Here is a 26,541-nt window from a genome sequence, read left to right as displayed (position 1 = left end):
TTTCCCAATACAATCAGTGTTTTATCACCAGGAGATTATCACAAGAAGACTAGATGCCTCATGCCTCCTGGTTCAGCTACACTCCCACCACTGACTTAGCAGCTTTCTGTTAATATACAGTGTACACAGGAAGCTGCCAATCAGTACTGTGGACGGGGTTATATATGCAGTTCAGCATTCTGAGCTCTGCTAGATCTGTAGCACAGAAAACTGTGATTTATCACAACTGATGCACCCAGTAAACTAAGTGACACATCACTGGAATCAGGGTCTCTGTCCCCATATTATGTTGCTATCAGATTACATAGTAAAACCTGCTGACTGATAGAGGTAGAAGTTTACACTGTCCCACCTACACAGAACACTGCAACTAGCAGAGAACGAGCATCTGCGCTGGGACGCTGTGTCGCAGTCATAGTGGGGAGGAGAGTGGCCGAGCCAGTTTTATACAAAGTGGAGCCCTTTACAAAAGTTTAAAATGGCCCGTAAATGCTCACATATTGCACCATCACACTCAAACATTTAGGTTGCATTTACACTGAGTTTGGGCTGTTCAGTGAGCGCAGTTGACAATATTGAAGTTGTTCGACGCCTGTCCTCTTTACACAGCCATAGCATATATATATATATTAGCATATATACAAGTTAGAACAATGCAATAAAATATATAAACATACACACTTACAGTGGGGAAAAAAAGTATTTAGTCAGCCACCAATTATGCAAGTTCTCCCACTTAAAAAGGTGGGAGAGGCCTGTAATTGACATCATAGGTGGACCACAACCTTGAGAGTCAAAATGAGAAAACAAATCCAGAAAATCACCTTGTCTGATTTGGCAAGATTTATTTAGCAAATTATGATGGAAAATAAGTATTTGGTCACCTAATAACGTGCAAGATTTCTGGCTATCACAGACCTGTAACTTCTTCTTTGAGAGGTTCCTCTGTTCTCCACTCATTACCTGTAGTAATGGCACCTGTTTGAACTTGTTATCTGTATAAAAGACACCAGTCCACAACCTCAAACAGTCACACTCCAAACTCCACTATGGTGAAGACCAAAGAGCTGTCGAAGGACACCAGAAACAAAAATGTAGCCCTGCACCATGTTGGGAAGACTGAATCTGCAATAGGAAAGCAGCTTGGTGTGAGTAAATCAACTGTGGGAGCAATAAGAAACTGGAAGACATACAAGACCGCTGATAATCTCCCTCGATCTGAGGCTTCAGGCAAGATCTCACCCGTGGGGTCAAAACGATCACCAGAATGGTAAAACGATCACCAGAATGGTGAGCAAAAATCCCAGAACCACATGGAGGGACCTAGTGAATGACCTGCATAGAGCTGGGACCACTGTAACAAAGGCTACCATTAGTAACACACTATGCCGCCAGGGACTCGGATCCTTCAGTGCCAGACGTGTCCCCTTGCTTAAAGGGAATCTGTCACCTAATTTTGGCCCTATAAACTGCAGCCACAGCCATCAGGGGCTTATCTACAGCATTCTGTAATGCTGTAGATAAGTGCCCAATGTAACCTGAAAGAAAAGAAAAACAAGTTAGATTATACTCACCCAGGGGCAGTCCCGATGCGATCCGGTCCGATGGGCGTCACAGGTCCGGGTCCAGCGTCTCCCATCTTCATACAATGTCGTCCTCTTCTTTGCATCCTGTCACGGCTCCTGCGCAGGCGTACTTTATCTGCCCTGTTGAGGGCAGAGCAAAGCCTCTCTGACCTTTCCTGGCACCTGCGCATTGCAGTACTTTGCTCTGCCCTCAAAAGGGCAGATAAAGTATGCCTGCACAGGAGCCACAACAGGAAGCAAAGAAGAGGATGACATTGTATGAAGATGGGAGGCGCTGGACCCAGACCTGCGACGCCCATCGGACCGGACCGCACAGTGACTGCCCCGGGTGAGTATAATCTAACTTTTTTTCTTTACATCGGGGCTTATCTACAGCATTACAGATTGCTGTAGATAAGCCCCTGATGGCAGTGGCCGCAGTTTATAGGGCCAAAATTAGGTGACAGATTCCCTTTAAGCCAGTACATGTCTGGGTCTATCTGAAGTTTGCTAGAGAGCATTCGGATTATCCAGAAGAGTATTGGGAGAATGTCATATGGTCTGATGAAACCAAAGTAGAACTGTTTGGTAGAAACAAAACTCGTCGTGTTTGGAGGAGACAGAATGCTGAGTTGCATCCAAAGAACACCATACCTACTGTGAAGCATGGAGGTGGCAATATCATGCTTTGGGGATGTTTCTCTGCAAAGGGACCAGCACGACTGATCCGTGTACATGAAAGAATGAATGGGGCCATGAATCGTGAGATTTTGAGTGCAAACCTCCTTCGATCAGCAAGGGCATTGAAGATGAAACGTGGATGGGTCTTTCAGCATGATAATAATCTCAAGCACACCGCCAGGGCAACGAAGGAGTGGCTTCGTAAGAAGCATATGAAGGTCCTAGAGTGGCCTAGCCAGTCTCCAGATCTCCATAGAAAACCTTTGAAGGGAGTTGAAAGTCCTTGTGGCCCAGTGACAGGCCCAAAACAGTGTGTGCCAGTTTTGTGAAGACTTACAGAAAACGTTTGACCTCTGTCATTACCAACAAAGGATATATAACAAAATATTGAGATGAACATTTGTTAATGACCAAATACTTATTTTCCACCATAATTTGCTAAATAAATCTTTCCAAATCAGGCAAAGTGATTTTCTGGATTTTTTTTGTCATTTTGACTCTCATAGTTGTGTTCTACCTATGATGTCAATTGCGGGCCTCTCTCATTTTTTTTAAGTGGGAGAACTTGCACAATTGGTGGCTGACTAAATACTTTTTTTCCCCACTGTACCTCAGATGCACACACTCCACATACCTCAGATGCACACGCTCCACATACCTCAGATGCACACACTCCACATACCTCAGATGCACACGCTCCACATACCTCAGATGCACACGCTCACATACCTCAGATGCACACGCTCCACATACCTCAGATGCACACAGTACACATACCTCAGATGCACACACTCCACATACTTCAGATGCACACGCTCCACATACCTCAGATGCACACAGTACACATGCCTCAGATGCACACAGTACACATACCTCAGATGCACACACTCCACATACCTCAGATGCACACACTCCACATACCTCAGATGCACACACTCCACATACCTCAGATGCACACGCTCCACATACCTCAGATGCACACGCTCACATACCTCAGATGCACACGCTCCACATACCTCAGATGCACACAGTACACATACCTCAGATGCACACACTCCACATACTTCAGATGCACACGCTCCACATACCTCAGATGCACACAGTACACATGCCTCAGATGCACACAGTACACATACCTCAGATGCACACACTCCACATACTTCAGATGCACACGCTCCACATACTTCAGATGCACACAGTACACATACCTCAGATGCACACGCTCCACATACCTCAGATGCACACAGTACACATACCTCAGATGCACACAGTACACATACCTCAGATGCACACAGTACACATACCTCAGATGCGCACGCTCCACATACCTCAGATGCACACAGTACACATACCTCAGATGCACACGCTCCACATACCTCAGATGCACACAGTACACATACCTCAGATGCACACGCTCCACATACCTCAGATGCACACAGTACACATACCTCAGATGCACACACTCCACATACCTCAGATGCACACACTGCACATACCTCAGATGCACACACTGCTTTATGCTGGAGGGAATGAAGATGTTCCACAATATGAGCTGCAGATTCTCCTGCTCACAGCAGCACTGTTCCAGCAGTCACCACACTGCCCTCTCTTCTGCTGGGACTGCGGCCAAGAGGAAGCTGACAGGACAGGAGCCGCTTCTACCATCACAATAAGCAGCACAAACAGGTGGAGACCAGAAAACTTATCTCACAGCTTAGCTTGGTAGGTTGCCGGCCATCTCCATCTCTCCCCCTCAAAGCCACCTTGCAGGAGGACAGGATCACTGGCCAATGAGTGCATCTATCATTCTGAGAGGGGAGGCTTCAGTGGCCGGTGTTCTTGTCCTTCACTTCACATGATCGTGTCACCAAAGGTTCTGAACCATTCTCTACAACGGAAGTTTCATTGACTATGCTATTATCAGTGAAGCTCCTGCTGTAGACGCTGGGGACCCCCAAGGGAGTGGGGGCCTTAGGCAGATGCCCAGTCTGCCCTGCACTATTGCTGGCCCTGGGGAGCAGTGCAGTAGTATTTTGCTGCCAACTGAAAGATGCTTCAGACCACCACCTAAGGCGAGATGCTCATATTGTCTCATGACAGGTATGGCCCTTACTGCCAAGATTCTGACATTGCTGACTTATCCTAACAATAAGTAAACAATATTACAAACCCGAACAACACCTTTAACTTGATCATGAAAGCAAGAATATACTGTGTAAAATAATGCCCTTAAGCAAAAAAAAAACCTGCTGGCTTGGTATACATATCTGAATGTAATATATGTTTATTGCATCATAAGTCTGTAAAAGTAAGCACCTTTCTTTCTTCTGTTCTCTTTTTTAAAGTCCGTTTATGGTGTATCCGAGGACTCTCAGTCACAGAGCCCAGTGCACATGGCTTCCCATGTGATTAGAAAAACAACAAAAGATGACTTACGAAAACAGGTAAGTACATTAGTAAATGGATCCCTTCCAAGAGAAGACATTTACCACTTGTGTACAGGGTCCCCACCTCTGGGACTCCATCTAATCACTGGATTGGGGTCCCATGTTCCTTCTTGATGTGTGAAGGAATCTAAATTAAATGGTGGCCAAATATGTGCATTGCTGCTCCAAATGTATTATAGTTAAGGAAGGTAAGTTAAGTAAATTGCGTAGCTGATTTTGCCAGAGGGAATCCCAGGAATAGGTGGGGACACCAGTAATATATTTATTACCAATCTTGTTGATAGGTAATAATTGTCTTCTGAGAAAATCTATTTCAAGCTGATATGTGTTCTATTTATTTAATAGTATTTTATTATCTTAATGGGAAACTGTCACCGCATTTGACCTATGTAAACTACTAATATGGGCATACAGGTTGTAGAATGTTGAAACAAAGTTCTACCCATATGCCTCATATCAGATGTCTGGTGGTTGATAAATCACCTTTTATTACTTTATGTAAATGGACTCTTCCAGGTTGAGGGGAGGACGCTGCCTGGAAGATAACTCAGCCTCCAGAGATTATTTTACGTGAAGGGGGAGTTACCAGTGTGAACAAAGTAACTAACACAGAACAGGATAAATTAAATGTGTCTTCTTGCAAACACATGTTTTGCAGCTCTCTGAGCTCTTCTGTATTGTGACAATATTGCAGCCCTGTCTGCCTGTGAGATAGAGGCTGAAGCTGAGAGGAACCTGCAGATGTGTCGGGTATAATCGCACACAGTTCTGCAGTGAGATCAGGAGAGCAGAGAGCGGCCATTACATATCACACTGGTAACTCCCACTTCATGTAAAACAAGCCCAGGAGACAGAGTTATCTTCCAGACAACATCCCCCATATCCTGGAAGATGTAATTTACATAAAGTGATGAGAGATAAATTATCCACAAGTCATCTGATATGAGACATCTAGGTATCACACTCCTCAGCAGTCTATAACCTGTATACCCATATTAATTTCTTTGATAGGTCAAATAGTGACAGATTGTGTAGTGTAATGACAGATTCCCTTTAAAGTACCGTAAATCTGTCTCCATCAAAATGCTGTTTAAATTAACTATACAGTGATTTAGGGGATTTATTCCTAATAAAACTGTAAACTCACCGCCACTACCTCAACAGAATTTAAAGCCATCTAAATAGCTCTCATGTATTTGCCTCACATGATTGGATATTGATTTATTATGTGCATTAGTATTGTCATCTACAGTATATGCTTCTCCGTAGCTCATTCTTTGTCTTTCCCACATAGTCCTTCGGGCAGGTGCACTGAAATGAATACACCACCTCCGAGGTCCTACAGTTAGCAAAATGTCTACATTGGTAATTCCTACCAGTGGTACTTGAGAAGGTTCTAGATTTTGACATCTATTTACAGAATTTGCACTTTTCACATTTGAAAATGCCATTCTCCCTATTTTCCAACCACTTCAAAAGTCTCTTGATGTGGGAATAGGTGCTATGTGCGAACTGGTTGCGAATCGACCTACTTTTTATATATTTGATGGAGGGGGCATTTGGAATGATGTCACATATATCAGGGTCTGTTTTCAATATGTTCCAATACTTTTGAATAATTGATCTCACCTCGTCTGACTGATAATTGAATGTTCCAGTTATTCTGACCAGAGATTCTGACTCCTCCCTTGTTCTCTTTTTAAGTAGTGATGTTCTGCCCCTAACAAACAATTCCTTAAAGGCTTAGCTAAGAACATTAATTGGGTAGCCCCTTTCAAGGAATATGTCCCTAAGATCTCGAGCCTGGTGGTGAAAATTGATGAGGGATGAACAGTTTATCCTGACACAGAGATACTGTCCCTTAGGTAGCCCTCTTCTCAAGCTGGGGTGGGTGATGGCTGCACCACTATAGAAGCTTATTGGTGGCAGTATGCTTGCGGAATGTCTCAGTGACAATCTAACCCAAGGCATTCCTCTGTTTAACATCCAAAAAGATAATCATGTCATGACCAATATCATTAGTAAGTTTTAAATTAAACTCATTCTTTTTCAAATCCCCCACAAAATTTGCAAAAGGCATCTTCGGACCAAAGAATTAGGATGTCATCTATATATCTACCTCAGATCAATATCCGGGGTTTCCACCTGAACATCCTGTCCTCACCATAAACAATGGCGTCTTCGCATGAGCCCAAGAACAGATCAGCGTATGTGGGGGCACATGGACTTACCATCGCAGTGCCCCTAAGATGATGGAAGAACTTGCCACTGAATGAAAAGCAATTATGCTTCAAAACAAACTCCAACAGCTCAGAAACAAACCTGTTATGTAAGGAAAATTGTATTCCCACAGATATGAGTTAGTATTTAACTGCTTCAAGACCCACATCTTGAGGGATGCTACTGTACAGTGCCTCTACATCAATTGAGGCCAACTGTACTTCTTTGCCTATCACAATATCCTCCAGCTTGAGAAGGAGTTTCGATGTATCACTAAAGTAAGAGAGCAGCAAGATCACAAAGGATCTAAGGATATTATCAATGTATAAACAACAGTTTTGGGTAATTGAATCAATACCTGCAATGAATGAACGGCCTCTTAGTTAATCTGGACCCTTGTGCACTTTTGGTAGTGAGTAGAAGACAGCCATAACTGGGAATTTGGGGTACATAAAATCCTTCTCATTTTTGGATATAATCCTAAGGTCAAGTGCTTTTTTTAAAAGGTATTCATGATCCTGTAAAAAGAGTCCCAGTTGGATATCTCCTCAGGACCATATATGTGCCCTTATCCTCAAGTATATCATTACACATTTGTAGATATTTTATATGGTCTATTATGACAAGGTTTTCTCCTTTATCGAAGGGCTAATATATCAATTCCTTGTTATTTGACAAATTGTCTAGGGCCTCCCTCACCTATCTAGACATACTGGATTGGAGTAATTTCTTCTTAGTGTATGACTAACCTGTCTTTGCTCTTCAGTTACTAAGTTAGTATTATAGTACTACGGTATATATCAATGCTATCATAGTCTGTATTAGGAGGCATTCATTTACTTCTAGGCCTCAGATCAGTAAAGGTGTCCTTGCCTGGCTGTCTTCCATTCTTATCCAAAACTTCAGGAAGTATCCTCATGCTCAGTAGATCCTCCTCCATAGCGCCCAATAACACACATTCAGGTGGTTCTTAAAAATAATTTTCAGCTAAAGTTTTTTGATTAATATCTTTCACCCATCCAAATTCATCAAAATGATTTGTGGGTATGTAGGACAAGCCCCTGCAAAGTACCGATGTCTCCAGAGGGGACAGAGGGTAGGGTGAAATATTAATAGTCTTATTGTAATCACTCATTTCTGTGTGTTGTAATCCCCCAATCTTTCTCTTAGAGGATATGGTCCCATCGTTCCCTTCCTCTCTAAAAAAAAAAAAAAAAAGAGGACAATGGCGAAAAAGGTCCTGATGGTGTCTCTTGCATAACTGTTCCTTGTGGGCATATACCCCTCTTCTCTCGTGTCATTCAGATGTATTAGTCTTTCTACATGGACCACCAAAAGCACCTAGGTGGACCCTGATCTGTGTCAGATAATTCTACTAAAGCCAAGGATGACATATCAGTAGTCTCTTCTCCTGGTTTATCCTCCTGTAGGAATTTGGAAAAAATTTTTCTTTAAATTCATATTAATCCCTAGTAAATTGTTTATGCTTTATTTCTTTAATAGTAACATAGTAACATAGTAACATAGTTAGTAAGGCCGAAAAAAGACATTTGTCCATCCAGTTCAGCCTATATTCCATCATAATAAATACCCAGATCTACGTCCTTCTACAGAACCTAATAATAATAATAATTTCTAATAATAGAAATTGTTCAATAGTTATTTGCAAGGTAGACTCTCTCCTGGAGAAATGTGTACTTGCTTTGTGTTTTAAAGCTTCCTCTGTTAGGTTGTTCAGTTTTTTGGAAGATGTTGCAAGTCTTTCTTCACCTCTAGTAGTATATTCCAAAATCGTAAGCAGCTCTCCTTAAAGGTACCGTCACACATAGCGACGCTGCAGCGATACCGACAACGATCCGGATCGCTGCAGCGTCGCTGTTTGGTCGCTGGAGAGCTGTCACACAGACCGCTCTCCAGCGACCAACGATCCCGAGGTCCCCGGTAACCAGGGTAAACATCAGGTAACTAAGCGCAGGGCCGCGCTTAGTAACCCGATGTTTACCCTGGTTACCATCCTAAAAAGTAAAAAAAAACAAACACTACATACTTACCTACCGCTGTCTGTCCTCGGCGCTCTGCTTCTCTGGTCTGGCTGTGAGCGCCGGGCAGCCAGAAAGCAGAGCGGTGACGTCACCGCTCTGCTTTCCGGCTGACCGACGCTCACAGCCAGAGCAGGAGGAGAGCAGAGCACAGCGCTGGAGGACAGACGGCTGTAGGTAAGTATGTAGTGTTTGTTTTTTTACTTTTAGGATGGTAACCAGGGTAAACATCGGGTTACTAAGCGCGGCCCTGCGCTTAGTTACCCGATGTTTACCCTGGTTACCAGCAAAGACATCGCTGAATCGGTGTCACACACGCCGATTCAGCGATGTCTACGGGGAGTCCAGCGACGAAATAAAGTTCTGGACTTTCTTCCCCGACCAGCGATCTCCCAGCAGGGGCCTGATCGCTGCTGCCTGTCACACTGGACGATATCGCTAGCGAGGACGCTGCAACGTCACGGATCGCTAGCGATATCGTCTAGTGTGACAGTACCTTAAGTTTGCTTTCCCATTTTAAGAGCTCAGGTGTTCTGGCCCTCCTCGCCGGTGTGATAGATAACCTCAGACCCCTGGTGAATATTTTATTTTTATGTAGCTTTCAAGTGATTAAGTTTCCCACAAGTATTTGATGTTCTCTTTGTAGCGTGCCTTAAGGTTATGGAACATTGTCCTCCGTTCAGGGTCTCATTAGACCCATAATCCCGTTCAGCTTCAGAGAAAACATCCAATGCTTCAGCCACCCACTGGTCCCTGACAAAAAAACTGCCATAAAGGGGGGGAAAACAAATACATCACAGAATAGGATAGCAAAAGTGCGAACCAGTTAATCTGTAAGCTCACCGACTAAGCACTCAATACAAAATAATAGATAAAACATTACTGACCTCTAAAAATAGAAATAAAAGTAAAACAAGGTCTGTGGCCGATAGACAGAATACATCTGGACACTCCTAATAATCACCTGACAATGGTATGTTGCCTCAAAAAATTACATTTAATTCAAATGCAAATGAGGGGGCTTTGGTGCATCTTTCCGTACGGCCAAGAGCTTGGTGCAGCATTACTCCCCCTCAGAGCTCATTATAAATTAACTAGATAGTGGCCCAATTTTAACGCATTGGGTATTCTAGAATATGTATGTATGTATATAGCAGCCACATAGTATATCAGGGGTGTCAAACTGCATTCCTCGAGGGCTGCAAACAGGTCATGTTTTCAGGATTTCCTTGTACTGCACAGGTGATAATTTTAATCACCAACTCATTATTTGTGTAGGTGATTAAATTATCACCTGTGCAGTACAAGGAAATCCTGAAAACATGACCTGTTTGCAGCCCTCGAGGAATGCAGTTTGACACCCCTGTAGTATATAACACAACCACATAGTATATAACACAGCCCACGTAATATATAGCACAGCCCACGCAGTATATAACACAGCCCACACAGTATATAACACGGCATGCAGTACATAACACAAGCCACGCAGTATATAATACAGGCCACGCAGTATATAACAGTGGCCACGCAGTATATAACACAGCCCACGCAGTAAATAACACTGCCCACGTAGTATATAGCAGCCACACAGTATATAAAACAGCCCACGCAGTATATAACACAGGCCACGTAGTATATAACACAGGCCACGCAGTATGTAACACAGCCCACGCAGTATATAGCACAGCCCACGTAGTATATAACACAGGCCACGCAGTATATAACACAGCCCATGCAGTATGTAACACAGCCCACGCAGTATATAACACTGGCCACATAGTATATAGCAGCCACGCAGTATATAACACAGGCCACGCAGTATATAACACAGCCCATGCAGTATGTAACACAGCCCACGCAGTATATAACACTGGCCACGTAGTATATAGCAGCCACACAGTATATAAAACAGCCCACGTAGTATATAACACAGGCCACGTAGTATATAACACAGGCCACGCAGTATGTAACACAGCCCACGCAGTATATAACACAGCCCACGTAGTATATAACACAGGCCACGCAGTATATAACACAGTCCATGCAGTATGTAACACAGCCCACGCAGTATATAACACTGGCCACGTAGTATATAGCAGCCACGCAGTATATAACACAGGCCACGCAGTATATAACACAGCCCATGCAGTATGTAACACAGCCCACGCAGTATATAACACTGGCCACGTAGTATATAGCAGCCACACAGTGTATAAAACAGCCCACGTAGTATATAACACAGGCCACGTAGTATATAACACAGGCCACGCAGTATGTAACACAGCCCACGCAGTATATAACACAGCCCACGTAGTATATAACACAGGCCACGCAGTATATAACACAGCCCATGCAGTATGTAACACAGCCCACGCAGTATATAACACTGGCCACGTAGTATATAGCAGCCACGCAGTATATAACACAGCCCACGCAGTATATAACGCAGCCCACGCAGTATATAACACTGGCCATGTATTATATAGCAGCCACGCAGTATATAACACAGCCCACGTAGTATATAGCAGTGTGGGCACCATATCCCTGTTAAAAAATATAATTAAAATAAAAAATAGTTATATACTCACCCCCCGGCATCCAGCGAAGCTGTCCCGATGCGCGCGCTGCTGCCACCAGCTTCCGTTCCCAGCGATGCATTGCGAAATTACCCAGATGAGACTTAGCGGTCTCGCAAGACCGCTAAGTCTTCTGGGTGATTTCGCAATGCATCTCTGGGAACGGAAGCTGGCGGCAGCCGCGCGCGCATCGGCGGACAACGGAAGGTGAGAATAGCAGGTTTTTTGTTTTTTTATTATTTTTAACATTAGATCTTTTTACTATTGATGCTGCATAGGCAGCATCAATAGTAAAAAGTTGGTCACACAGGGTTAATAGCAGCGTTCACGGAGTGCGTTACCCGCGGCATAACGCGGTCCGTTAATGTTGCCATTAACCTTGTGTGAGTGCTGACTGGAGGGGAGTATGGAGCGGGCGCCCGGCCACTGAATGGACAGAAGTAGGGAGGGACTAATTCTTGGCCGGACTGTGCCTGTCGCTGATTGGTCGCCAATCAGCAACGCAGGATTTCCGTTACAGACAGACAGACAGATAGACAGATGGAAGTACCCCTTAGACAATTATATATATATATATAGAAGGTGAAGTTACCAGTGTGAGACATGTAGATCAGGAGAGCAGACTGTCAGTCATTACATGTCTCACACTGGTAATACCTCCTTTCTTGTAAAATAAGCTCTTGAGGAAGATTCTCAGGGAGATCTATGCCTGACCCAGAGATCTTAGGAGCTCATTTACATAATAAAACCATAAAGAGAAAAAAGAAAAGAAAATTGGATTGGTGCTGGACATCCTGCCAATAATTCAGAAGAGGACTCTATATTGGATGAAAATGGTTTACCTTTATTACAGACTACTCATATTAAGAGGAGAATGCTCTCTTCCTCAGGCCCATTAACACTCAGTTCACGACACAGGTCTTATATACACGTTGGCTACAAAGGACATTCCTGCACAGTTCAGAATCCCATAATACAATAAAACACATAACATACATTTGAATATAGGCAATATAAATAGTAAAAAATACTAGACAGTAATCTTTTAACAAATAACGGAAAATAGTCAGGGATGTGAGGAAGAGAGAGTTCTGCTCTCGAAACGTGTAGTCAATAATTAAGGTATGAGATTTGTTTCCACTGTGTTTCCCCAGACTGAGTCAGGAAAACATGGGTTGGGGGATTTAGTGACAGATGACACCATTGTATAACTGGAGTCTTACAGACAGATACTTTCCCTTTAATGCACCTTTATAGATCTCTAAACATTTGATTACACAAGTAAGCACAGGATAGGTTAATGAATATATGGTTACTGGGAGTTTCATCTCTGAGACCTTCAGTTGCCAAAAACTAGGCTTCCAAGAGTCCTCTGTGTCAGTGGATCAATAGCTTATGAGCACCAATGCATTAGTTCTACAGTATGGGACAGATACAGAAAGCCATTCCAGAAAGACCATAGAAATACCATAGGGATCCCAGAGGTTTGACCCCAAGCCATTATAAATTCATCCTCTAGAACTGTGGATAGGTAATAAATGAGAAATCCCATTAAATAATAACATTTTGGTGGCTGCAGTGACCACTTAGAATGTTTACACAAGTCTCAGCTATATGTAGTTATTAAATTAGCAATATACAGTGAGCTCCTACCCCTAAAGGCCCCAACAGAGAAGAAAAAAAGGAACAAGTAAAAAAAACAAACTGAAAATATAGAACCATAGTGTATTTTACATTTGCCAATTATGTAGCTCATTTGTTAACCAACTTTGGAGCGTTAATTATGTGTTGCTATTGTATCATTATTTTTAAAATTAACTAATATGAGATTTATTTTTTTGTTGATTATAGATAGATTTCCTGAATATTCAGATAGATCGACATTGTTTAAAGATGTCCAAAGTAGCTGATAGGTAAGTGCATTGTGTATTTTTTTTTTTTTAAATTAGTTTTTTGGTCGCCACTACATTGCAAAAAAAAAACAGTAACGGGCGATTAAAAGATCTTATCTACACACAAAAGATAGTCCCTCACCCAGCTCCAGATCATGAATAATGTAGATACTACAGGTCCATTTGTTTTACCAAACTTTGGATTTTTTTCACCACTTAACCCCTTAACAACCACCGATATGCCTTTTAACAGCGCTGAGGAATAGGAGTATAGTGCCCCCCAGAGTCGGAATTTCTCCAGGGTCTTGGCTACCGGGGGGTAGCTGAGACCCCAAAGAGCATGATTCAGGTCGATTTTTACAGACCCCGGTGTTGCAAACGCCGTTATTAACGGAATAACGGCGACCTAAAGAAAAAGTTAAATTTTCCATTTCATTTTTCTCTCCTCTGATGTGATCGCACATTAGAGAAGAGAGAAATAGGGTCCCTCGATGCCCCGCCCCCCTCCCCCCCCCCCCCCCGGTACCTCCATTGTCCCCCAGGTCGCCGGCGTCTTCTTCTGGGAGAAAATGGCAGGCACCTGCGCAATGCGCAAGCCAAGATCTGCCAGCCGGCACCAGTCGGGCACTGCCACCACCATGTGTCGCTGTAGGCACCATACTTTGTTCTAAATTCATTTTTCGAAATGTATAGTACCTACAGTGAGACATGGTGGTGGCAGTGTCCTTATGTGGGGTTGCATGAGCTGCTGGTGCCGTGGAGTTACATCTCATTAATGGTATCATAAATTCACAGATGTACTGCTCTATATTGAAAGAGAAAATGCTCCCATCACTCCGTACTCTTGGTAGACGTTCACTTTTCCAACATGACAATGATCCAAAACACACATCTGTTGCATTTCTGAAGAAAACAGGGTGAAAGTGATTCAGTGGCCAAGTGTCTCCTGAGCTGCCTCCAACTGAACACCTATCGGGAATTCAGAAAAGACAAGTTGTCATCACTCTCCAACATCCTGACTCTAAAAGAGGTCGTTCTTGAAGAATGGAAAAAGATAAATGTTGCAAAGGTTCTTAGTTGAACTGAAACATAGCTGAGCCCCAATGGGCTATTTAATAACTATTTCTATTTTGCCTAAATGGTGTGCTGCCTTCATTTTTTTTATTTGGAGGATAGGTCCATGAAGGTTTTTGGCCCCTGTATTACTGCATTGTTTGATTTATGACGCTTGCAAGAAGGAAGACAAAATCAAGAGTACAAAAGCAAAAATTGGCTGTAGTGAAAAGGGTAATGTTCCATGAGCAGCTTCTAGATGTATTGTAGACATCATACATGTGGTTGAATTACATGTGCCTTGATCACCTAAAATGTGTTCTAAATTGTCTTCCGCCAGATGTTTACTTCGATTGTAATAGTTGTTAACACGAAGGACATTTATTTCTGTCTTCTGCAGCTTTATTGCTTTTTCCGAACAATACACAGAATATGATCCTTTCCTTACCGCGCCTGATCCTTCCAATCCGTGGATAAGTGATGACACAACTTTCTGGGATTTAGAAATGAGGTAAATGTTTAACCCTTACCATTATAATATGCTGCTTAGATTCTGTGGGCATTCTTATATGGTTAGTGATGTTTCAATACCATTATTTTCACCAACATCCTCCCCATCTTCCTTTTTGGAAGTGCATTTGAACAGCAAGGTGGATTGCTGTTGAGGGGAACTAGAGAAAAAAAAAATCTATAAATCTTCAGCATAGCGAGTGTGAGCGAGCTGAGTGTGAGCTGAGTGTAAGTGTGGATGGCGGTAAGTGTGACTTGTGATTCAGTGACTTTGGAGTCAGGGAGTTTCCAAGGGAGGAATTACTGAATTGCTGTCTGTTTTGTATTAATACTTTGTATTTATTTATTTTTTTATTATTTAACTTTTCTGTCTGGTGCAATCCCCATTAGGAAATGTGCTCCACGATTGTTAATGCCATCCAGTGCACGTCTTGCCACATGTATGCAGTCCTTGAGCAGCCGATCGAGGGTGCATACTGCTGTGCGAGATGTGAGCACGTTGTGCATTTGGAAACCCAGATTCTGACTCTAAATGTGCAGCTGGCAACACTGAGATCCATTGACAATATGGAGAGGAGTCTTCTGCTCACGGAGCAGACGCTCAATGGGACAGATGAGGGGGGGGGATGGTAGGATGGAGCTGCAGGACGGTGAAGTAGCAAGGTGGGTGACAGTTAGGAAGCGGGGTAGAGGGAAGAGTGCCAGGGAGGCTAGTCCTGATCTGGAACACCCCAATAAGTTTGCTAAGTTGGCAGATGAGGGGGGTGCCAGTACAGGGGTAGCACTGCTGCAGCCAGGCATGTCCTCTGAAAGCCGGGGGAGTGACTGCTCCAGTAAGGAGGGAAATAGGAGAGCAGGGCAGACCAGACAGGTGCTGGTAGTGGGGGACTCAATTATTAGGGGAACAGATAGGGCAATCTGTCACAAAGACAGGGATCGTCGAACGGTGTGCTGCCTTCCTGGCGCTCGAGTCCGACACATCGCTGATCGGGTGGACAGATTACTGGGAGGGGCTGGTGAGGACCCATCGGTCATGGTGCACATAGGCACAAATGACAAAGTTAGAGGTAGGTGGAAGGTCCTTAAAGATGATTTCAGGGAATTAGGCTGCAAGCTGAAAGCAAGGACCTCCAACGTGGTATTCTCCGAAATACTGCCTGTACCACATGCCACGCCAGAGAGGCAACGGGAGATTAGGGAGGTTAATAAGTGGCTCAAGAATTGGTGTAGGAAGGAGGGGTTTGGGTTCCTGCAGAACTGGGCCGACTTCTCAGTTGGCTACAGGCTCTACGCTAGGGATGGACTGCACCTCAATGGGGAAGGTGCAGCTGTGCGGGGGGAGAAAATGGCTAGAAGGTTGGAGGAGTGTTTAAACTAGGAATTGGGGGGAGGGTATTCAATTTATAGGAGGGGAAGATAGTGCAGACAGAGACCTGGGCACAAATAAGGAAGATGGGGGTGGCGGTGGCATGGGGGGTGGGGTTAGAACAGTTAATAATTTAAGAAAGAATAAAGGTGCAGAGAGATACATAAAATGTATGTATACTAATGCCAGAAGCCTCGCCAACAAAATGGACGAATTAGAACTAATGTTGTTGGAGCATAATTATGACATGGTGGGGATATCTGAGACATGGCTGGATGAGAGCCATGACTGGGCTGTTAACTTGCAGGGCTATAGCCTGTTCAGAAATGACCGTACAGATAAGCGAGGGGGAGGGGTGTGTCTATATGTAAAATCGTCCTTAAAACCCATCCGGCGTGATAATATAGGTGAATTTAATGAAAATGTAGAATCCCTGTGGGTGGAGATAAGGGGAGGGGGAAAAATAATAAATTACTGATAGGGGTTTGTTATAAATCTCCAAAAATAATGGAAGCAATGGAGAATATCCTCGTAAAGCAAATAGATGAAGCTGCGACTCAAGGAGAAGTCATTATTATGGGGGACTTCAACTACCCTGAAATAGATTGGGGAACATAAACCTCCAGTTCCAGCAAAGGTAATCGGTTTTTGACAACTATGAGAGACAATTACCTTTCACAACTGGTTCAGGACCCAACAAGAAGGGGGGCACTGCTAGACCTAATATTAACCAACAGGCCAGAGCGCATAGCAAATATAAGGGTTGGGGGTCACTTGGGAAACAGCGATCACAAAATAATAAGTTTTCATGTATCCTTTAAAAAGATGTGTAATAGAGGGGTTACAAGGACACTAAACTTCAGGAGGGCAAATTTCCAACGGATGAGAGAGGATCTTGGTGCAATTAAATGGGACGATATCCTGAGACACAAAAATACACAAAGAAAATGGGAGACATTTATTAACATCCTGGATAGGACCTGTGCACAGTATATACCGTATGGGAATAAACATACTAGGAATAGGAGGAAACCAATATGGCTAAATAGAGCTGTAAGGGGCGCAATAAGTGACAAAAAAAAAGCACTTAGAGAATTAAAGGAAGTAGGTAGTGAGGAGGCATTAAATAAATACAAAAAATTAAATAAATTCTGTAAAAAGCAAATCAAGGCAGCAAAGATTGAGACAGAGAGACTCATTGCCAGAGAGAGTAAAAATAATCCCAAAATATTCTTTAACTACATAAATAGTAGGAAACTAAAAAATGATAGTGTTGGCCCCCTTAAAAATAGTCTGGGTGAAATGGTGGATGAGGATGAGGAAAAAGCCAATATGCTAAATGACTTTTTTTCATCAGTATTTACACAAGAAAATCCCATGGCAGACAAAATGACTAGTGATAAAAATTCCCCATTAAATGTCATCTGCTTAACCCAGCAGGAAGTGCGGCGGCGTCTAAAAATCACTAAAATTGACAAATCTCCGGGCCCGGATGGGATACACCCCCGAATACTGCAGGAATTAAGTACAGTCATTGATAGACCATTATTTTTAATCTTTAAAGACTCCATAATAACAGGGTCTGTACCACAGGACTGGCGTATAGCAAATGTGGTGCCAATATTCAAAAAGGGGACAAAAACTGAACTCGGAAATTATAGGCCAGTAAGCTTAACCTCTACTGTGGGTAAAATACTGGAGGGCATTCTAAGGGATGCTATACTGGAGTATCTGAAGAGGAATAACCTCATGACCCAGTATCAGCACGGGTTTACTAGGGACTGTTCATGTCAGACTAATTTGATCAGTTTCTATGAAGAGGTAAGTTCCGGATTGGACCAAGGGAACCCAGTGGATGTAGTGTATATGGACTTTTCAAAAGCTTTTGATACGGTGCCACACAAAAGGTTGATACATAAAATGAGAATAATGGGGATAGGGGAAAATATGTGCAAGTGGGTTGAGAGCTGGCTCAGGGATAGGAAACAAAGGGTGGTTATTAATGGAACACACTGGGACTGGGTAGCGGTTAGCAGTGGGGTACCACAGGGGTCAGTATTGGACCCTCTTCTTTTTAACATATTTATTAATGACCTTGTAGGGGGCATACAGAGTAGAATTTCAATATTTGCAGATGACACTAAACTCTGCAGGGTAATCAATACAGAGGAGGACAATTTTATATTACAGGGTGATTTATGTAAACTAGAAGCTTGGGCTGATAAATGGCAAATGAGCTTTAATGGGGATAAATGTAAGGTCATGCACTTGGGTAGAAGTAATAAGATGTATAATTATGTGCTTAATTCTAAAACTCTGGGCAAAACCGTCAATGAAAAAGTCCTGGGTGTATGGGTGGATGACAAACTCCTATTTAGTGGCCAGTGTCAGGCAGCTGCTACAAAGGCAAATAAAATAATGGGATGCATTAAAAGGGACATAGATGCTCATGAGGAGAACATAATTTTACCTCTATACAAGTCACTAGTTCGACCACGCTTAGAATACTGTGCACAGTTCTGGTCTCCGGTGTATAAGAAAGACATAGCTGAACTGGAGCGGGTGCAGAGAAGAGCGACCAAGGTTATTAGAGGACTGGGGGGTCTGCAATACCAAGATAGGTTATTACACTTGGGGCTATTTAGTTTGGAAAAACGAAGACTAAGGGGTGATGTTATGTTAATGTATAAATATATGAGGGGACAGTACAAAGACCTTTCTGATGATCTTTTTAATCATAGACCTGAAACAGGGACAAGGGGGCATCCTCTACGTCTGGAGGAAAGAAGGTTTAAGCATAATATCAGACGCGGATTCTTTACTGTAAGAGCAGTGAGACTATGGAACTCTCTGCTGTATGATGTTGTAATGAGTGATTCGTTACTTAAATTTAAGAGGGGACTGGATACATTTCTGGAAAAGTATAATGTTACAGGGTATATACACTAGATTCCTTGATAGGGCGTTGATCCAGGGAACTAGTCTGATTGCCGTATGTGGAGTCGGGAAGGAATTTTTTTCCCCAAGGTGGAGCTTACTCTTTGCCACATGGTTTTTTTTGCCTTCCTCTGGATCAACATGTTAGGGCATGTTAGGTTAGGCTATGGGTTGAACTAGATGGACTTAAAGTCTTCCTTCAACCTTAATAACTATGTAACTATGTAACATCATATTTTAGCGTAAATAGCCCTATTTCAGAATATTGTGATTTCAGGACATATTTTAAATTGTGCCTCTACTGATTCTCGCTGTTAAATTTTAGTTCTCTTTTGTCCAACAAATAAAGACTGACGGCGTAAACTTTGCGGTGCAATGTACAGTCTATAAGATTCCCATTTATTTGCAAATCTCACCTGCAGGAAGGGTGAAATTATTATCAGTTATAAAAATTGCATTAGTAAAATGTTTAGTAAAATATCCTTACTTTGTCAGTCTATCTATGATAACAAAATATTGACATTCTAGTTAGTGGTCATGGACTATCAAAACATTGCATGAGCAAATGTTACGATGTTCACATCCTTTATATCTAGATATATAGGAAACTGTCAGCAGATTTTTTCCCCCTTATTCTGAAACCAGCACAATAGAGCAAGAAAGCCTGATTATATCGATGTGTCACTTACTAGGCTGCGTGCTGTAGTTTCTATACAATCAGTGTTTCATCAGCAAGAAATTATCACTGCAGGACTAGGTCTTATGTGCAGGCCAGTCAGGCTAATTTATGTAACTCCAGCCCCACAACGGATTGGCAGTTTGCTGCCAATCAGGGGTGTGGGCGGGGTTATACACAGCTGAGCATTCTGACCGCTGGTTCATCTACAGCAGAGAAAACTGTACCAAGCAGCCCAGTATGTGACATATCGCTGGAAACAGGGTATCTTGCTTTATATTATTCTGCTCTCGGATTATGTAGCAAAAACCTGCTGACAAATTCCCTTCAAGTCTCCAACTCTGAAATAGAAATGAACGAAAATACATTGTGTAGTATCAATGTTTTAATACAATCCATGTCTACTTACTTGTCCTATTAAAGCAAAGAGCCAACTCAGCAGCGTGTGAAGAGGTGGGGTTTCTCCGTGGATGAAATGCTTAAGGACCCAGTAGGACGAGAGCAGTTTCTTCGCTTTGTGGAGTCAGAGTTCAGTTCTGAAAACCTCAGGTTAGTGAATTAATGATATATAGGGTACTATGGTTATTGCAATTATTTAATTCTAAAAAAATGTAATTTCTCACTACACGTAATGAGATTACGAACAGTGATGAATATAGGATTTTCAGAAGATCCACACTGTCCTTGACAGATAGTAAGGAGACATGTGACCAGAATCTCTTCAAAGAATCTTTTGATACTTTAAGTGGTTTTATTTCACCGCAGACTTGGGCGGGACAACTCCTTTAAGGGAAGACATGTAAACGGCCTTGTAAACCATGTAAACTTCTCTAACTCCTTAAGAACTGTATTTTGGATATCAAATCCACTGTTCACACTTCATTTTGAGCATCACTGAGCTCATTTGGTGTTTTTGATTATCCAAATAACAATCAAGTGCACGTGCCAAATGGAGAATGATTTTATAGACAATTTACATCCCTTTCCACTAGATGGCGATATTGTTTATCCTGTGACACTAGGAAAATGGTAAAGCGCTAACTATTATTGTATTACAATGTATGTTAAAGGTTTTGGCTGGTTGTCCAAGATCTGAAGAAGCAGCCTTTGCAGGAAGTACCGAAAAGGGTAGAAGAAATATGGCAAGAGTTTTTAGCCCCTGGGGCGCAAAGTGCCATCAATTTAGACTCCCACAGTTTTGAGAAGACAAGCCAAAATGTTAAGGATCCTGGGAGGTACACATTTGAAGATGCACAGGTATCAGATGACAGAGTGTTCAGAACTTTAATGATTTAATGATTTTTTGTATTTGTTTATACAGTAAAAGCATAACTAAACTTTGTTTTTTTTAATGATTTTTGGCTAGTATGGACAGTTATGAAACTTTGCAAATTGCTTTGTTAGGGGATTTGTCTTCATTCCTGCACAAAAATTGCATGTAAATGGTATCCAAACCTCTGCTTTTCTCCCAGTCTATTTGCTTTTCTTAAGCTGCATTGATATCAAAATGCACTCCTCTGGAGTACAGATGGTGGTACTGAAAGTGTCAGTGTCTGTGTCCTTCCCAGAGCGTGCGATTTGTCAGGTATCAGAGCAATCTCTTGCAGTATCTCATCCCCAGAGTTAAGGTACCGTCACACAGTGGCACTTTGATCGCTAGGACGGCACGATCCGTGACGTTCCAGCGATATCGTTACGATCTCGCTGTGTCTGACACGCTACTGCGATCAGGGACCCCACTGAGAATCGTACGTCGTAGCAGATCATCTGAAACTGTCTTTCGTCGCTGGATCTCCTGCTGACATCGCTGAATCGGCGTGTGTGACGCCGATTCAGCGATGTCTTCACTGGTAACCAGGGTAAACATCGGGTTACTATGCGCAGGGCCGCGTTTAGTAACCCGATGTTTACCCTGGTTACCAGCGTAAAAGTAAAAAAAACAAACACTACATACTTACCTTCAGCTGTCTGTCCCCGGCGCTGTGCTTCTCTGCACTCCTCCTGCATCCTGTGTCAGCGCCGGTCAGCCGGAAAGCAGAGCGGTGACGTCACCGCTCTGCTTTCCGGCTGACCGGCGCTGACAGTGCAGAGGAAAGCAGAGCGCCGGAGGACAGACACGGAATGTAAGTATGTAATTTTTTTTTTTTTACGTTTACGCTGGTAACCAGGGTAAACATCGGGTTACTAAGCGCGGCCCTGCACTTAGTAACCCGATGTTTACCCTGGTTACCTGGGGACTTCGGGATCGTTGGTCGCTGGAGAGCTGTCTGTGTGACAGCTCTCCAGCGACCACACAGCGACGCTGCAGCGATCGACATCGTTGTCGTATCGCTGCAGCGTCGTTTCAGTGTGACGGTACCCTTACTGAACTCAGCCAAATCATAGACTAGACATGAAATGTAAATAATAAAAAAAAAAATGGACAAGCTGCCTCTTCACAGAGGGAGAGGACTTTAACTCTAGTGCCATGTACTGGAAGTAGCAATCCTAAAAGTCAATATTGACCCTTTAATGAGCCTTGTCACTTAACACAGGATATAAGCCAAACCAGATAACTTTATTTTCAGATTCAAATTAAATGGCAAGGCTTGTTAAAGTGTCAATATTGTCTTTTATTAGTATTACTATTTCCAAAAGGGGGCACTAGAGTTCAAATCTTCTTACTCAATGATGAGGCAATTTACATATTTTATTTCCCAGGGGAGTATTGCATGTTCTATAAGTCTCCTTACACTGTCACGTTATTCCGTAGAGTAGAAAAAAATTGTAAAATGTAAGATATAAAAGGAACGGGGGAGTTATTTCAATCTCTGCCTTTCATTATGGAGATCGCAGTAACTGCATCTAGGTCTCTAGAACAAGTGTTACCAAAACATCTTGAGTGTAGTTGTGCTTCGCTGTTTGCCCATAGAAATGAATGAGAGTTGTGGAAATGGCGAGCTGCATTGTTGGGAGTTACGCTTTGCTGTTCTGTTTGCATAACTCTCATTCATTTCTATGGGAGTTAAGCAAACAGCGTAGTGCAACTGTGCTCTTCTGTTCTCAGAACTCCACTTCTGATGGCCGGAAACTACAAGCAGTCATTCACAACTCAGCCATGAAAGGCAAAGATGGGATTATCCCTTTAACTGTAGATAAAGAATTATAGTTTTCAGTAAACTCTTTATTTCTTTGTTATCATTGTGGATGATGTAAGATATAATGTTTCCCAAGTCACAGAAGCAGCGTAACTATACTAATTAAATTACTACTCCTTAAAGGGAGTCCATCACCACGCAAATGCACTTTACATGGATTATATGGTGTTGTAGGGACTTATTCCCTATAATAATCATACTGTTACTGGTACAGTGCCTGAGGAAATAACTTTTAATTCATATGAGGAGGCGTTTGGTCGTTTCCCAGAGGGAGCAGTGTCTGAATGCTGCCGGCATGTGTGCGGACAAGCACAAGCACCCATTCAGTGGCCATGTGCGTTCTCCTCCCTGTCTCCTTACTTCTGACACTGCATTTCTGGGTGTATTAGTGCAGTGAGCGGCGTCAGCAGAAAGGAGGCAAGGAGGAGACCACCCAAGGCCACTGCATGCACTTGCGTCCACACACACACACACATGACCACATTCAGACAGTGCTTGCACTGGGAAGAGAGCGCTGTCAATCAGAAGTGGGGGAAGAGCCCCAATTTGCAAATGAGGAGGCATAACCTTGCACCGAAACCTCATCATTTGCATATGAATTAAAAATGAATTTCTCAGGCACTGTACCACTAAGAGAAACAGTGCTAGTATGGCTGTTAAAGTCTCCTACAACACTATACACCATTTACTTGGGCTAAGGGGGTTTCTGGCTCCCTTTAAGACAAATCAGCCTCTCTGTCTCATCAGACTTTTCCAGGGGTGGGCACAAACCAAAAAGGGCCACTGTTCAAGAACGGTGTATGATCAAAGAAATCTGTTTATGACAGAAGCTGCTTTCCTGCCTTGGAGCTGCATGTGGCCCCTTGCCTCTTGACCTCCTGCACGGCCGCACAGATTGCGCCAACGCTACGTCCACCTCTGGTCCTTCCGCTACTCCACTCTACATAGGCCTGGTATATGTTTGGTAGTCACTGCAGGAGTCCTTTTACTTCCCCAGTGATCACTGTCGTTCTCATCTCTTTTCCCCAGTAGTGTGCTAATCCCCTAAATGAAAGCATCCAGCTCCTTTCTGTCAGTATTTGGAGAAAGTAGTCAGCCATTTGGCATGGCAGAAAACCTGGTAACCAGGATCTAGGACACAGCCCCAGGTTACAGTCAGTAATCCGTAGTACCACACGAATGAGAGTGACGCCATGCTTTGCTATGTATGATGCAGAGGCGCAGTTATACTTTGAACCCAGTGGCCTTTCTGTGGGTTTAACTTCGACACCGGTTTTGTCTTGCAGGAACACATCTACAAACTCATGAAGAGTGATAGTTATGCACGGTTCTTGCGTTCCAACGCCTACCAGGATTTACTGATGATGAAAAAGAAGGTAGAGTTTGGGGCAAACATGCTTGCATCCACTGCACATTACTGATTCTGGCCTGCTGCTTGCTACTAGTGTGGAAATGAGAACCGTGTTTCCTTGTCTGTACTCATCTTCTTTGCACGAGGACTAAATGTCATCTCCTTCCCAGCTACTTAACATAATATAGTTAAGTGCCTTATTGCCTAAGGTGCTACAATATTGAGATGATCCAGTTTACAATAACTTGAGAAGTTTGACCAAGGCTTAGCTCTAGTAGTTTGTGCACATTTATTTTGCCATTCGCCATCATCGCCTTTTGAAGAAATGTGTCTTAAATACAAATAGTCAAGACTATTTAGTTGAGAGACTTAAAAACTTACAACAAAGTATTCCTCCTTTTTATGGTATTTTTTAAGTTTAGGGGAATATGATCACTGAAGCGAGCCTGCTGTATGGCACGTTTGGTAATGTTCCCGTCTTTCTCTCTGCTGTATGCACAGCAGTATCCTCCTCACCATCCATATTTATCCATATCGGCCACAGAAATCTTTCCGCTGCAGCCTCTAAAGAGTTAGTGTAGTGGGTGTGGATTTCCAAGAGGCAGATTATGTACTATGAACAGATTTTACTCAGCATTCAGCTGAAAGACAAGGGGAATGTCTCTTCCATTGTAAAGAGATGGAAATACTGCCCACGTTCTCCCTTGAAGACACTAGTACTGTTATGCTGTATAATGTGTATTGTGTCTGCGTTATTGGTGATAGTGTTGTGTTTTGCCCAACAATAAGGAGCCTTAGGGTTAATATTTGGGACATACCCAGCATGGGAGGGGCAAAGGTGAAGGGACAGAAACAGTTTCAGTTCAGGAAGATAGATAGGGTCCATTGTGCCACAGAAGCAGACCTAAGGTCTGACTAGTAAGCAGTGCCGCATGACGTGGGTGCCCTGAAGTGAGAGAAGATCGAGACAGTGGATAGTGTGATTCTAAGTAAAGAGGAAGGAAGGCCTCCATCTTCATTTATCATGCCGAGGTGTAAAAGACGAGTAACTCGCCCACGGCTACTGACTTTCACCATGTTACAGCTTTATCAAAAAAGTGATTAGCATCTGAAAATATGAAATGATTTACAAATAATTTAATACCATACAGATTTCTCAGTTTCAGAAACACGGCCTTGCGTCTGATAGTGCATCTTGTATCTGACAGGACATTAAAGGGTTTGTCCAGCCACTCAGTTTAAAAAAACATTAACTCTCAGAATACTATAAAATAAGTAAAACTGACTTGAACAATCCCCTCTCATCCCGCTTCAATGCCTCCTGTGTCCTGTTTCAGTCAGGACAGATATGTGACTGATGCAGTGAACTATTAGGCTTCTTTCACACTTCCGTCGGTACGGGGCCGTCACGAAGCTTCGGCACGACGTACCGACGGAAGTGTGTGCTTTCACATTTCCATCTGCATTGCCGAGCAGGAAAGATCGTGAGAGCGATATTTCCTGCTGGGCATGCACAGAGTGAAACACAGGATGCGACGTACGGAAAAACATTCCCTTGAACGTTTTCCCAAGACGACGGTCCGCCAAAACCCGACGCATCCAGTGGACGACGCATGCAACGTGTGGCCATACGTCGCAATGCGTCGCTAATGCAAGTCTATGGAGAAAAAATGCATCCTGCGGGCAATTTTGCAGGATGGGTTTTTTCTCCAAAATGACGCATTGCGACGTTGGCCAAGTGACGGAAGTGTGAAAGAAGTCTTAGCCGTAACAGTAGTGTATTAGTTACCACTGCAGACAGTGATTGGCTCCAGTGGTAACTTATCCGCCTGGACTACATGGGAAGTAAAGCGTCACAGGAGATTAGGGCAGCATTGTAACGGAAGTGGAAAGATGATTATTGGATTCCTTGATTACTTTACAGCACTCTGGAAGTATTTTTTTGTTTTGTTTCATTGTTTAGTCACAGAAAGTAAAGAGGTTGTCTTTGTCCCGCATCTAAATAAAAAAACCTACTTTCAGAATGCTATAAAATGAATATTCACCTAACCAATCTCCACTCTCACAATCTAATGCATCCCATTCCCA

At 42.9% G+C, this 26,541-nt stretch overlaps 1 protein-coding gene across 4 annotated transcripts in view; it reads left to right on the top strand.

The window, feature by feature from the left end:
* RGS6 (regulator of G protein signaling 6) overlaps nt 1–26,541 on the top strand; it is a 696,740-nt gene that overhangs the window by 613,877 nt on the left and 56,322 nt on the right. For all 4 annotated transcript variants that reach the window (XM_069731343.1, XM_069731326.1, XM_069731352.1 and 1 more), the window contains 6 exons: nt 4,592–4,690; nt 13,383–13,444; nt 14,877–14,987; nt 20,389–20,514; nt 21,036–21,222; nt 24,389–24,478. In XM_069731343.1, the coding sequence (XP_069587444.1) occupies nt 4,592–4,690; nt 13,383–13,444; nt 14,877–14,987; nt 20,389–20,514; nt 21,036–21,222; nt 24,389–24,478 (675 nt within the window). The remainder of the gene's footprint in view (nt 1–4,591; nt 4,691–13,382; nt 13,445–14,876; nt 14,988–20,388; nt 20,515–21,035; nt 21,223–24,388; nt 24,479–26,541) is intronic.

Source organism: Ranitomeya imitator, chromosome 1 (assembly GCF_032444005.1).
Source record: "Ranitomeya imitator isolate aRanImi1 chromosome 1, aRanImi1.pri, whole genome shotgun sequence".
Lineage (NCBI taxonomy): Eukaryota > Metazoa > Chordata > Amphibia > Anura > Dendrobatidae > Ranitomeya > Ranitomeya imitator.
This window is presented reverse-complemented; position numbering and strand designations above follow the sequence as displayed.